Source organism: Condylura cristata, unplaced genomic scaffold (genome assembly GCF_000260355.1).
Source record: "Condylura cristata isolate star-nosed mole 26May11 unplaced genomic scaffold, ConCri1.0 scaffold00001, whole genome shotgun sequence".
Classification (NCBI taxonomy): Eukaryota; Metazoa; Chordata; class Mammalia; order Eulipotyphla; family Talpidae; genus Condylura; species Condylura cristata.
In genome coordinates, this window is record NW_004567102.1 from 53,130,391 (window position 1) to 53,145,751 (window position 15,361).

Below are 15,361 nucleotides of genomic sequence, written 5' to 3' on the forward strand. Positions count from 1 at the left end.
TGGTGAATCCTCTCACTGCCCCTGCACCTCTGGCCTGTACCCCAGTTCTGAAAGAATAAATAAATAAAACTAAAAAAAAAAAAAATGTTTAAAAAAAAAAGTCAGTCGTTTTGTTTGGGACGAAGAGTAGCCACACCTGGCTTCTTATCTGATTTCCATTCAAACGTGGTGTGGTGCTTGTGATGCCCAGTAGTTTGTGACAAGTCTGAGGTCAGCTCCCTGCCCCAACTCCTTGCCTCTTTCTTCTCTGCTTTGACCAAATCCAGCTCTGCTTGTTTGCTCACTCTGGCTTCCTCCTTCCCTGTCTGCCTGCTTTTTCGCTCAGTCACCAAGGGTTGCAATGGTAAAGCTGCCCACCTTCTTTTTATCCATCCCATTGAGGATGTGTTTGTGCAGACATACCTACTCGCTGCTCTTTGCTTTCGATGCTAATGGCCCAACTTCCTGGGGCTGGACAGTTCTCTTCACTTTCAGGCCCCTTGAAGTAGCAGCCTGAAATAGCAATTCTGAGTAGCAGCCAGGCCAGAATACGTTTTACACCTTTCCACATGGTCTGGGTTCAGTGGCTGTGGAGCAAAAACCACATGCTCTGGAGTAAGATGTGAGTTTACCCTCATCCTGTCACATTCTGTCTCCAGAACCCACAGAGGATTGTGGTAAGGATTCATGGTGACAGTTTATATCAAATGCCAATTCAGAGTGGACACATCCTTGCTTTGGGCCTCCCTGGTGGCTCAGGGGTTGAAGTCTCGGCACTGTCAAGCTATCGACAGCCACTGCAGTCAGGGAGCTGACCCACATGGCGCAGCAGACCTCTCCTGTCTCGCCAACTGCTCTCCTCAGCAGTGTTTCAGTTGACCCACTTATTCTGCTCCCCACTCTGTCTCTGATGAATCCTCTTACCCCTCATACCTCTGGCCTATACTCCAGCTTTTGTATGCATAAATAAAATATGTATTTTAAATCTTTGAGGGCCCTCCCTGGTGGCGCAACAGGTTACATCGCAGCACTGTGAAGCTATCCACAGCCACCGCAGCATGGATTTGTTCTTCAAGTAGGGAAGTAACCCACCTTTCCTGTCTCACCCGTTGCTCCCCTCAGCAGTGTATTTCAGTCAGTCTGCTTGTTCTGTTCCTCACTCTTTCTCTGGTGAGTCCTCTTGCCCCCCCACACCTCTGGCCTGCACCTCAGTACTTGTATACATAAATAAATATGTTAAAAAATAAATAAAAAATAAAATTCCTTGTATTTATTATGTTTTAATATTCTATTGAATACTTCTAATTTGGAACAGATCTTAAGAAAGGAAACCTTGGTTATTCTGAAGATCTTGGCTTATAGATGACAAAGAGTTTTGGGGAAGTTTTTTTTTTTTTAAACATTTATGCATACAGAACTGGGGTACAGGCTAGAGGTGAGAGGACTCACCAGAGACAGAGTGGGGAGCAGAACAGGCAGACAGGCAGATCAATGAAGTGGGGAGCAGCGGGTGGATCAGGAGAGGTCTGCTGTGCCATGTGGGTCACCTCCCTGGCAGGTTGATTGAACTCTGCTGCAGTGGCTGCAGATAGCTTCATGTGCTGTGCTTTAACACATTACGCCACCAGGGAGGGCCCAAAAGGTTTGAAATTAACCATTTATTTATTACTTATGGTTATTATCAACCATACTATTTATTCCAAAATAGTACCCGAACACTTAGCAATTCCCTGGTCTATAGAAAGAATCATGTGTGAAGCCCTCTCCTCTCACACAGGCTGTTACCAGGCCTTGATGCAGGCCAGCTAACGCATGCTGTCTGTCACGATCCGAGCTTGTGGGGGCACATTCCTAAAAGTTAGGACCCCTTTATTTTGTTTTGGCCACTCCTGTAATTATAACAACCTTTTCATTCAAATGCATCTGATAGAGTCAAAAGTGATTTTACAATTGGCTGTTTAATGAAAGCAACTGGCTGTATAGTAAAGCCAATATTACAAAACAAGGCAGTACTGAGAACATGTTAAAAAATAACCAGAGCTCTTTTCCTGCCTAGAACCAATAACCCAAATCCCATCACTGTACTATCTTTAAAAATCTTTTTTGGCCAGCCTTTAAATGAGGACTTCTACTATCTTTTTTAAGTCTTTGTTGAGGACTTTATTAAGCCTTTAGTGAGGTATTCTGCTATCTCTTTTAGTGATAGATTCACAAGTAAAGTAAATTTTTCCACTGCGGCCCTTTGACTTCACCTCATTCCCTTCACATATAGGACGCTGTATGAGACTGAGGGTCATTAATAGTAACCAGGGTTAAAGGGGCTCCCTTTTAGCTAATCTCTCACTGTGGTAAATATAGAAATGTTAGTCTTAAATTTTATGAATTAATGTACCTGTTTTAATGTTAATAATTTGATTGTTCAGCTGTAAAGAGTAACAACTGTGCTTTAGTTTTGAGAATAATAAATGTTATAACCTTAGCTGGAGGTCAAAATGACCCCAAACTGTTCCTAGGAAAAAGGTGATGATTGTTATCTTTCTGCTTAATGCATATGCTAAGGTTATCCCACCGCTTGGTTATAACGTATAAATAAAGTCCTGCTGAGACCAGAGGCAGGAGACACTTGCACCTTAGACTGACCCCCGTGTTTTCCTCACTCCCACTTCCCCTGTCCCCCCAAAATTTCTACTTGCTGACTCTGTTTCCCACCTTCAAAGACCCTGCTCTGTACTCAACAAGTCCTCTTCTCTCAGGAAAGAATGGTGGCCCTCCAGTGCCATGGAGAAAGTTGAACAGACTGAAGAACTTTGAAAGTGTTATAGGGCAGGGAGAGAGAGGCACTCCTGAACCCCCAAACCTGCCTGCTCTAAAATAGGTTCTGCCATCTGCTGCATCAAGACAAGATGTAAGAGCTTTAATGGAAAGGAAATTTAATACAATCAGGGTGCAATACAGAAAAGACAAAGAATATAGTTTCTAAATCAAACACCTGAAGTTACCCATCCCCTTATGAGTAAAAGTCCACCCAAAAGGGATTGGCCCAAAGCAAGGCCTGAAAGCCCACCACAAACCTAAAGCACCTTCTGGCGGGAACCCATAGAAAAGGGACAGAAATGGCCAGACAGGTTTGGGAGGAAAAGATCACAATCAGAATCAAGATAAATGCTGCGATAGTGAACCTCCTCCTGGGGTTCTCACCCACATCGCTTTCAACCAGTCGAGGAACAATAAGCAAATGCAGTTTCTTCACATGTCTGTCTCCACTCCATGTGGCTTCCTCAGGTTTCCTTCTGGCTCTCCATCCTGCTTCCTTCATCTCCAGACTCTTTCTCTTCTTTGCTCAGCTCCACCCTCCTTTTGGATGGGACAGGGAACCTGAAACTTCCCCTTGTCCTGGGGACCACCCTGTTACAAAAGGACTGTGGCCTCTTTGTGCTTTAGAAGAAGCCAGCCACTTGGCTGTGCCTGGAATACTCCTCTTTAGTCTGTGATGGACCTAATTGCTATCACTCTCTTTCTTTTATTTATATATGCATACAAGAACTGAGGTACAGACCCTTTGCATCACCAGGGAGGGCCCCACCTGCTTTCTTACCATTGGCTTCTAGCCAGAGGCTCTGGAAGTGTGGAACGTATATTGAGTAAATTTATAGGAGCAACATTTTAATCTAACTATGGCCATTTGTCTGGCTGTCACTGAAAGGCCTTCAGCTTATTCAGATGCAGCTCATTTTGAGCTATACTTAGATTCCTGAGTAAAACCCAAAATGACAGTTCTCCAAGAATGCTTCTTTGTGATAGAAATGTAAACAACTGGAAAATAGCAAAAAAATCTTTTTTCTTGGAAATGTAGACTAACTCAAGTGGAGAGTTATTCTTTTAGAGCTTTTAATATTATGACAGAAAATATTTTCCTGGGTGGTTCTAAGAAAACAAAAGCAAGGAACATATCTAAACTGCCAGAGTCTAGAGAGAATGAGGGGCATCTGATTCTCTTATTTAAATATAACCAGACCTATGCTGTGTTTGAGGGAAAAACAGATTGTATGTAATACTAACTTATTCATCTTTCAAACCGGGGCCTGCTATCCTACAGGTTAATATTTTGGAATATTTTGTGATGTGGTAAGACACTAGTGAACCTCTTAGAGGAACAATTTGCTCAACCTTGGCCTCTGCTCTGGTGGCTCAAGTACCCTCTGCATGTAGGGATTAGGTATGTCCACCACCTGCTACTTACGTCCTGATTTAGCTACATTTTGATGAGTAGAACCATCTGGTGAAGAGTATCATTTCACACTACTGTAGCTACAAGTGAAGCAGAAGTTATTTTCTGATAAATGTGTAGGTTTCTATGAACTCAACCCTTCAAGAAAAAACAAGAAAATTTGCTTTTAAATAACAAATTTTATTTTACAGTTATTAAAATAAAGCAATTTAGGGCTCTCCCGAGTGGCACAACGGGTTAAAGCACCACATTATGAAGCTCTCCAAAACCACTGCAGCACGATTTCGATCCCTGGCCAGGGAGCTGACCCACATGGCATGGCAGACCTCTCCTGACCTGCCCTCTGTTCCTCTCGGCAGTGTATTTCAGTACGTCTGCCTGTTCGGCTCCCCACTCTGTCTCTGGTAAATCCTCTCAGCCACCACACCTCTGGCCTGTACCCCAGTTCAGTAAGCATAAAAAAGTAAATCTTTAAAAATATATATAGCAATTTTTTAAAAGATTTATTTATTTGTGCATACAGAAATAGTATGCACCTGGTATAGGCCAGAATATGCACCTGGTATAGGCCACCTGGTATAGGCCAGAGGTGCAGAGGCAGTGAGAGGATGCACTAGAGACAGAGTGGGGAGCAGAACAGGCAGATCGACGAAGTACACCGCTGAGGGGAGCAGTGGGCGGGTCAGGAGAGGTCTGCCACGCCATGTGGTCACCTCTGCACTACCCCTCCCCCCGCAGGATTGAACTTGCACTGAAGTGGCTGCAGCCAGCTTACAGTGCTGCACTCTTTACCCGTTGTGTCACCAGGGAAGGTCCAATATATAGCAATTTAAGGGCCCTCCCTAGTGGTGCAGTGGGTTAAAACACAGCACTAAGAAGCTAAAGCCACTTCAGCATGAGTTCGATCCCCATCCCTGGAGGAGATCCACATGGCCCGGCAGATCTTTCCTGACCCACCCACTGCTCCCCTCAGCAGTGTACTTCATCAATCGCCCTGTTCTGCTCCCCACTCTGTCTCTGGTGAATCCTCTCACCACCCCTGCACCTCTGGCCTATACCCCAGTTCTGTATGCATTAATAAATAAATCTTTAATATATATATATATATATATATATAGCAATTTAAAAGAATAACAATTACTATCAAATTATTGATAAACAAATTATAAATTAACAGTTTGAATTGAGAAAAAGAAACCTTGCAGTCTGGTACAAAATGTTAAAAGTAATAAGCTCACAATAGATGGTAAAAATTTTGAAATTTTGAAAGACTTCTTACAAAACCAAGCAGAGAACAAAAATTTGATGAGAAAAATCAGGAAAACTACCAAAAGTAAAGTGCCTGTGTCTATGTTACAGAAATTGATAAAAAAAAAAATTTATTGAGCAAAACTGACTGTGCTAAGTAGTGTTCTGGGCTTTCAACAGTCTGTTTCTCTCATTTTGGAAGAGGTTTTCTGAACAAAATAGGGAAAGAATAGGAAATACAATCAAAGAAAAAAAAGTGTGTCTGAAAGGTAACCTCTGTGATTACTGTGATATGTTTAGAATGTTTGATCTGTGGTTTTACCACTTGAGAGTTACTGGATTTGGCCTCAGAGTGTCCTCAATTCTAGATTCACAAGTTTATGATAGATGTGGTGTTCCTGATGTTCAAGGTACTTTCTATGTCTATCTCCCTTTATGCTTGTAGGTAAACATGTATCTATAATAAGAAATATTGTGGTTTATCTGATAAGTTTTTCAATAGAAATGATGTCATAAATCTTTACCTACTTGTTTAGTTTTTGATGTCTCTTTAGCTCTTTTGTGTAGAGGAAAACATTAGGAAATCTTTTTTACTTTCGCAAGGTCACAGAAAGGAGCCTAGTGTCAGTCCTCCAAGTTCTAGTTCTTTTCAACCTTCCAGATGCACACCCAGTAGTTACCCACAGCCAGAAAATATGTGCACGCTTTTAGAGCCGTCAGGGTAGAGAAAAATTATTAAGTAGAAAATTAAAAATCAGGAGAACGGGGAGATTATATGCTTTAGAAAATGTGAAATGCTAAACTTATTTTTCAGGTAGCCAATGAAGAGTTTTAAACTAATAATAATTTTACCATAAAGGCATATGTGAGTAACGGAGAAGATATTTTACTTAGCTATATAGTGTGATGGTGTCAAAGCCTGGATGATGTCAAAGATGGTGTCAAACCTGGAAGTTTGAGACCTTTTTCAAGAGCATGTTTCTTACTGTGGACTCAGTCCACTTGCGTTAAATGAAGCCCCCTGGGGAGCTTGTGAAAGGAGCATCCTGCGATTATCCTCTGCATGCACTTCAGGAGATCCTCGATGCGCACTAACGCTACGAGGGGCTGGCCTCCAGGGTGTTGCCCAGCTTTCTATGCCATAAGCAGGTCCTGGTGGGGCGTAGGAGACAGGCCAGGTGAAGATGGTGACCCAGCTGGCTGCTCTAAATGGGCTCCTCTTCTTCCCAGCCACACCACCACTGGAGGGGACCCTCTGGGAACATCCACTCCCTGTTTGGCCCACACAAACCTGGGTTCCAGGCAGGCTCCATCTGTTACTAAATCTCCCCTAGCAGCACTATTTTCATCTATAAAACAATGAAAATATTAGTGCCCTCTTGATCAGGTTGGCCTGGCATTTTAAACTAAATAACTAGTTTAATAGATAGTTGCTATTATATGCATATTTTCAAAAACTTGGTGCTTTTTGAAACATTTCTTTTGCTAGCTAGCAAATTGTCTAGTTTTACTTAAATTTTTGCCTTAAGAAGTTATTGAATTGCCTCATCTTCCTTCATTGTACCTACCATTCTTTGAATATACAATTCTGGCACACCTAGAACACATTTCATGCACACATTTTTATCTACATGCTCATCTTTCTGCAACCCAAGAGCAGAAACAAGGCATTTCCACATAGTAAGTACACAGCACAGAAAGAACTAAATAGCAAGCAAAATCATGTATTGGACTTTATTAACTACTCAAATACCAATGTGAAACTATTCAATTGCTCAAAACATTTTTGAACCTTATCTCTAGGTTATTTACATAATATATACATATAATGTAGTAATGTTGAAAGTACTCTTTGAAAATAATCATATTTATTTATACTGTCAAAGCAACAAAGTAGATTACATAAATTAGTTCTCACTACATTATATTTCCTATTTTTCATTGAATATTATGCACCCTGTATTTCCTATAACAGCCAAAATTGAAGTGAAATTTGAATAATCAAAATATAGTACATATTTAAATAATGCATGTCAATTATTAATCTCTCACTTGGTCTGAATATGTTTATCATGTTTGGAATATTAGTAGCAAGCAGTATATTCTAAATATATAAAACTTACATCATTGTATTTCATAACTGGAGGTTTTATAATGTGAAGATCTGATCTTGCTAGTTATTTTCATTTTGCAAAACTATGACCAATAAAGTAATTTTAAAAAATTATTTATTTATTTATTCATACAGAACTGGGGTACAGGTCAGAGGTGCCAGGGCAGTGAGAGGATTCACCAGAGTCAGAGTGGGGAGTAGAATAGGCAGATTGTCAAGATACACTGCTGAGGGGAGCAGTGGGTGAGACAGGAGAGGTCTGCTGCACCATGTGGGTCACTTCAGGGATGTGGATCGAACTTGCACCAAGCTGCCATTGCCAGCTTAACAGTGCTGCACTTTAATCCATTGTGCACCAGGGAGGACCCAAAGTATATGTAAGTTCAAAGATGAAAATTTAAAACTCAAATGTTGAAAGCATCTGAGCTGATATTCAAAGGCAAATCCTCAGACTTTATAATGTCTAGTCCAAAGATGACTTCTGTACATATTCTGACCTCAGAGTGTTTCCTGGCTGGAAAGGAAAGTAAGTATATAAAAATAGCTACTTGCAGGCCCTCCCTGGTGGCGCAGCAGGTTAAAGCACAGCACTAAGAAGCTAAAGCCAATTCAGTATGAGTTCGATCCCAACCTTGGAGGTGACCTGCATGGCGGACCTCTCCTGACCCACCCACTGCTTCCCTCAGGAGTTGACCTCTTCTGCTCCCCACTCCTTCTCTGGTGAATCCTCTCACCGCTCCGCCACTTCTGGCCTGTACCCCAGTTCTGTATGAATAAATAAATAAATCTTTAAAAAAAATAGCTAGGTTCTTATTCTCCCTTAAAGGGTATGTTGGGAAAGCACTATGAAAATTCAGGGGAAATGAATATAGGAATTCAACATGTATACAAAATCAATTTGAACTGTGCTGGGGAGGTAGAAAGAGCCCACTAACGAGTAACCACTTATATATCCTAAAAATGTTGCTCGGTAATTGATCCTCACCTCTTCCCCCCACTAATACCCCCGTCCCCCAACTACCTTTGCTCACAGCTATAACATACACTTTTCCTGAGAGCAGTGTTGACACTGTGGTATTTGTCCTAGGTACTCTCTTTTGTCTTCATCGGTCTGATGTCCATGATGATCCCCCTGTGTAAAATCTTTGGGGGCCTCATTGCTGTCTGTCTCATCATGGGACTCTTCGATGGATGTTTCATTTCCATTATGGCCCCCATTGCCTTTGAATTAGTTGGTGCCCAGGACGTCTCCCAAGCAATTGGATTTCTGCTTGGATTCATGTCTGTGCCCATGACTGTGGGGCCACCCATTGCAGGTAAATGTAACGATTCTCCAGTAGTTATATTAATGACACTTTCTATAGCATGACTTAAGTCTCACTCATATCTAAACTATATTATGATTTATTGGTTACTGGCCGTTTGATTTCATGTGTGCTTCATCTATAACATTTTTAATGCGACCAGCTATAGGTAACATGTTGAAAAACTTTGCTGAAGAATCCCTTCTTATCTTTACTGGTCTCTCAAATACTCAATAAAATGTGTAACAGTAAGTTTTGGGCTTTAAGCTTTCCCAGTTCCAATAGTTCTCTTAGTGTGGAAAAATTGTTTTCTTTTTTATAGAAAGAAACAAAGATTCTAAAAGATTTCTCAATGTGTGTAAGAAATCATTTCTCTCTGAGAAATAGTTAATAAAAATATTTAGTGGAAACAACCCAGGTATTGGAATAGTAGTCATAAAAACGACTGAAGTTTCTATATTGAAACATGCTACCAGGTAGATGAATCATGAGAACAGCATGCTAAGTAAAGAAGCCAAACACAGCATTCACATGTTCTGTGATTCCACTGATGTGGAATATCTACGGTAAATCCATAGGGATAGGAAGCAATCTGGTGGTTGCCGGAGTTGAAGGAAAGAGGGATTAGGATTAGGGAGTGCTACTGGGATTTCCTTCTGGTACGATGAAAATAGTTTGGAACAAGATGTATGTGGTGGTTGTACAAATTGTGAGTGCCCTAAATGCCACTACAATGACTATTTTTACTAATTGAATTTCACTTTTAGAAGTCTTTTGAAAGATCTCAAGAGAGTAAAAGGTAAGTGTGTGTATGTGTGTGTGTGTCTAGAAAGAGAAAGAGGAGTTTTAAACACGTCTATATTCAATTTTACTTAGGTGCTAGTGAGAATTGTAAGATTTGCTAAAATTATGACAAAGTTTAAATGCATGCACTGTCACCCATGCATGACACATGAGGGGCTCAGTGAAAATCCCACTCAAGTCATTCTCATTTCCAGAACCACTGATAACTAGCAACTTGCCAGTTGGGAACCTAATCAGGAATCAATGTCAGAGAACCCTGCATTCATGCTTCCCTCTCCTCTAGATAATACACTGTAGACTTGCTAGCATCCCACCCCTGGTTTGAGGTGCTATCTTTTGTTTAGTCCCATGGATCCACAGGAAATAGGAAAGTAAGTCTTTTCACAGACTTAATTTTTCAGTGTTCCCAGTCTACCGCAGATTACAAATGCAGTTTACTAGGAATGGTGTATGGTAGTAGTAACTGATAACTGACCAAGAATAAATGAGGTAAAATTTCCAAAATAGGCAGAAAAACACAGCCACTGGCAGAAGGAAGCCCCCATCTAATCAGGAGTTTCTGAGACAAACGTAATCATTAGTATTCTTTTTTTTTTAAAGATTTATTTATTTATTCATATTGAACTGGGGTACAGGCCAGAGACGCAGAGGGTGAGAGGATTCACCAGGGACAGAGTGGGGAGCAGAACAGGCAGATGGACGAAGTACACTGCTGAGGGGAGCAGCGGGCGGGTCAGGAGAGGTCTGCCGCGCCATGTGGATCTCCTCGGGGCAGGCGGGGATCGAACTCATGTGGAAGTGGCTTAAGCTTCTTAGTGCTGTGCTTTAACCCCCTACACCACCAGGGAGGGCAATCATTAGTATTCTTAAGAATAAAAGTATTTACCGATAATAGGGAACCAAATTCTACTGGTTCAGGAGAGGAAAATTATACACAGATACTTTATGTTTTTTATTTCTATATGGAATGAATGTACATATTTTTCATATGTGTTAGTACTTAACCATAGACAGACCCTCAACCTTTATTTAGTAGTGGCCAACACTCAGTACAACGTGTTCTTGGATATTTCAGTTAACTGAGGTTGTATAGGAAAAGTTACAAAAGCTTAAAGCAAATTAAGATAACTTTAATAACTTGAGTCTTTTAAGAGAAGTCAGAAATAAGGAGTACTCCAAATAACAGTTTTCAGAGGCAGAGCCCAAGGACCTGTTAAGGGTGCCCACAGCTATATTCATGTGCTGACAAACTTTAGTAGCTTTTGAAAATGTATTTAGCAACTTTTCTACCCTAACTTAGTTTATCATTTTTCATAGTTTTGGATGATAAAGTTAAACAGTTTCATGTTATTCCATACACAAATAGAGTCAAGAAATGTTTTTAAATGTATACATCTTGAGGTATGTATGTTACTAGTTTCAGGTTGGTATATGCCTGCAGCTGAAACTGAAGACCTTTATACTAGGTGTTAGAATACCCCCAAATTGACTCTAAGGATTTTAGGAAAGTAAAGGCTTAGTTGCAGATATCATTTTCCAAGATCTGTACATTATGACAAGATTGGAGATCTATTCCTTCTTTTTATTAGAAAGGGGCCACCCTTTCAGAACTGTTCCCTAAAAATATCAAGATGCTGTTTGAGCATGTCCTGCTAAGCAGTCATTAGGGTCCAGGCCATCGCTGTCACCGATTGGAGACCACCCCCCACCCACACACACACACAAGGGCCACACATGTTCTCTATTGATGACAACTTTTTTCCCTTCCCAGGGTTACTTCGTGACAAGCTCGGCTCCTACGATGTGGCGTTCTACCTCGCTGGAATCCCACCCCTGGTTGGAGGTGCTATCCTTTGTTTAGTCCCATGGATACATAGTAAGAAGCAAAGAGATATCAGTCAAACCACAGGAGGAGAAAAGATGGAGAAAATGTTGGAGAACCAGAACTCTCTGCTGTTGAATTCATCTGGAATCTTTAAGAAAGAATCTGATTCTGTTATTTAATGTCTCATATACCTCCACCAGACTGGACTTGCTTCAGCAGTTTAAGCAAGTTATCTTTTTATATGAATTGCAAATTTCCTATTTTTTTAATCACATCCTAGGAATAGCACAATAATTGGGAAATAGAACTTGTATTTCTGCAAGAACCATTTTTCTGCCACTGAATAGCTGTCTGATATTTCCATATTTCTGAAGGCAGAATCTCTGGTATATGAAAAAATGTCTGGAAGTCAAATATTGTGAGAACTTGAAGCTATCTTAGTAAAAAGCAACTTTGGAAACTGTGAATGCTATTTAGCTTGTACAAATATTTAAATATACCTCAAGCTATCCTGAAAGAGCTGTGGTTTGGTTGGGACTGGAAATACTGTTTGTAGTCTCACATGGTGTTCTTAGTTCTGATATCTGCTTCTTCAGCTGTTTGGAAGCATTTTATAAAATTTAAACTTGGATTCCGTATAACATCAGATCTACCTAAATCTCAAGTCTATATAAAGTTGATTTCCTGTTGTTAAATAAGCTATGAAATTAAGTTGTTTTCATTTGCTCCATTGTCAAGGAGCCTTTTTGGAACAGATGCTAACAATGTATTCATATTTGATTAGTGAGACAAAAAAGTAGCCTCCCTTTTATGTTTGTTCCCTCTGGGTTTGCAGTGTGTTTTACTCAAGAAGCCAGAATGTCCCAAATTTTTACATTCACTTAGATTCTAACAATAAAGTAAAATAGAATGAATGATATCCTGGCAAATTGAACTTGGAATTTGTCTGATATCTGAATTTGATAGCATTAGGATTTTTTAAACAGTATCTTACTGAGCATGTTATCAAGTTGCAGTTTCAGACACAAATAGGGGTGGGGGTGGGGTTAGCAAATCTTTGTATTTATGAAGAAAATATTTTACAGTAGCATGTTTGATGATTGGTCTTAGTGGTATATTTTTGTAATCTCAAAAGTACTGAAAATAATGAGGAAACCATTTTTATATAACCGGGCATGAACTTAATGGAATACATTATCAGGCTCTTCATATATTCATGACCAGTTTTATTTTAGTCTTAGTACAAACTTTTAAAGACTGCCCCACTTTTACAGAAAGAATAGTTCTAACTTTATTCTGTAAAGACCTTTAAAATGTTTGTCCTTTCAAAATTTGGTTGGCTTTAGGGAAAAGGGATAATAACCTGAAACTCAAAACTTACTCTTACTGGTTAGTTTCCATATTAAAAGAGCAAAGTGACTTAAGTATTTATCATACAATTTAGATGTCAGGAGATTGCGTTTGTGTTATACACATGTAGTTTTCAGTCTCATGGTAGGAATCAAACAGGATCTATAACATGGAAAAAAGCTACACTATTGTAGATTCTTAGAGAATATATTCTGCTGTAGTAATATAAAGTTAAAAAGAAAAGTATAAAATTCTAAATTCCATAAAGTGCACATATAAGCTAAGAAAATGAAAAACACTAACATTCATAAAAATTTGGTTTAGATCAGGAAATATTACTTTACTCTTTCAAAGTAAATTCTTTCTAATTTTCTGTTGCAATAAAGTGACCTAAAATGAAAAACACTAACATTCATAAAAATTTGGTTTAGACCAGGAAATATTACTTTACTCTTTCAAAGTAAATTCTTTCTAATTTTCTGTTGCAATAAAATGACCTAATGGGCCTAAACGTTTTTGTTGTTGTTCCATCTAGATGCTTTTTTGAGTGGAAAAAGAATAGAGTTAGAACTCTTGTTTTCTGTTTCATCATTCTAATTTTTATACGACACTACAGATTCTCAGGTTCTAAACTTTGTCATTTGAGGCTAACAATACCATAATAGGAACGATTCCTCCTCTTTACAGAAACTGGACCAGATACTATTGTAAACAGATGCCTGGGGATCTTACAGCGACATTTTGGTTCCGTTTTACTGCTGTGGATGTTGTTGTGAGATTCCCCAGATCATTGTTAACTTTATTTAAAACTTGTGAATCTCTTTGATCTCTTTGACTGTAGCTGCAAAGTTTACTCCATAACCTCACTACAAAACTTGTCATTTTCACCAAATTTTGCATAGAGCTTGCATCAAGTTTCAATTCTATTCATAGAAACAAGACTTCATTTACAGTTCATTTACATATATTATCTGTTTATATGTGTTTGCAGTCTGTCTCATGGGCTGTGCTCAAATATGGAAGGATCTTTAATACCAGTAGCTTCAAACCCTCCCCACCCCACCCCGCACTTTTAAATTAAATGTAAACTTAGTTGTAAACGATGTTTATTTCTGGTAATTCTAATTCTTCTAAATTGTACTTAAGAATATTTCAGTTTGTACCTTTGTTATTTGTAAACTCCTGTATGTCTGGGTGACTTAGTGTTAAATCAGTAGAAAACTCAGTAGAGAATGTGGAATGAGATCACATAACATTGACAGCTCTGAGGAGTGGCCCGCTTTCATGTGCCTCTTTTTTCTTACTCATTTCATATCATTTTTTTCCTTTATCATTCTTTCATTCCCCACCCCACCCCCCATTACTTCAAAAACTGGCTTAAGAGGTCACTAACATCCTTGCTTAGTTCTACTACTTGGTTCACACTACTTGCTTTTCCCTATCATTTCAGAGCATGGAACCCCATCCAGTTCTGTGTAACCTGGAGAATGGTTTGCTCTCAAGCAAATTCTTAAACAATTCTTAATTCAACCTAAGAGTTCTATTTTTAATCACTTAATTTCTTTAAATTAAGTGATTAAACATTGCAGGGGAAGGGGAGAGGGAGGGACATTTTGTGTAACTGGCATCACTTTATGCTAACATCTGAAATTTTTATTTAAATATAAGTTTTGTATAGGCAACTGCTTTGAGAGAAAAGATTGCCAGGTTCTTAGCATAAATATTTTCTACTTTGATTTTTGTGTCCCATTAGTCGTGCCAATGTAGTCGTGGGAGGCACCTTGGAATGTGGTGGTCCTGCAGACTTGGCAAGATTACACTCTATGGTGAAAGTCACTGGAGTAAGTTCCAGGGTTAGACCTATAAGTGGCAGTGCATAATTAGCTCCAATTTTTTAATGCATAAACAATGTATGGAAGTACTTAAAATTCTTCAAAAAGCATTTAACACTGACAACACATTGTTACTAACATAAACATTAAAAAATAATTTTAACATTAAAGACTTGCATTTTCCAGTGTGTTAGGAGGAAGGGAAATTTGATTACTTTCTTATTACTGCTTACATTTTTAGTTAGAAAGACAAATGGTATCTGAGCTAATAGAAAAATATACCATCCATAATTGTTATAATTAACTATGAGTAATTGTATTTTTGTAAAAAATACAAACCTTTTGCCTTATTAATGAAACAAAAGAGCAATTTGCCATGGATAATGGTGATCTGGTGTTGTGGAAGAAGAATACAGCATAGAAGGCTTTACTGACTTAATTATTAACTTGGTCATACTTAACTGATTTTGTTGATGATTTGGTGCCAGGGAACTACACCTTTTAGAGCTGATTTTGAGAATGGACTGGGGCTATTGCTCCATAGCCAGGGCCATGTTTACTATTTTATTTGCTGGCAGAGGTTAATCTTTTGTCTTATAATTACACAATAGAGTGGAGGGTTATTGTTCTCAAAAACAAAGAGCCAAATGCCCAAAGCTAAATGTAAAACCAGTATAC

At 39.1% G+C, this 15,361-nt stretch overlaps 1 protein-coding gene across 1 annotated transcript in view; it reads left to right on the forward strand.

The window, feature by feature from the left end:
• Positions 1 to 12,306, forward strand: part of SLC16A10 (solute carrier family 16 (aromatic amino acid transporter), member 10) — a 98,014-nt gene extending 85,708 nt beyond the window's left edge. Inside the window, exons 5-6 of the mRNA XM_004673772.2 lie at positions 8,656 to 8,884; positions 11,448 to 12,306. Of these exons, the coding sequence (XP_004673829.1) occupies positions 8,656 to 8,884; positions 11,448 to 11,680 (462 nt within the window). The 3' untranslated portion in view covers positions 11,681 to 12,306. The remainder of the gene's footprint in view (positions 1 to 8,655; positions 8,885 to 11,447) is intronic.
• The last annotated feature ends 3,055 nt before the right edge of the window (positions 12,307 to 15,361 follow it).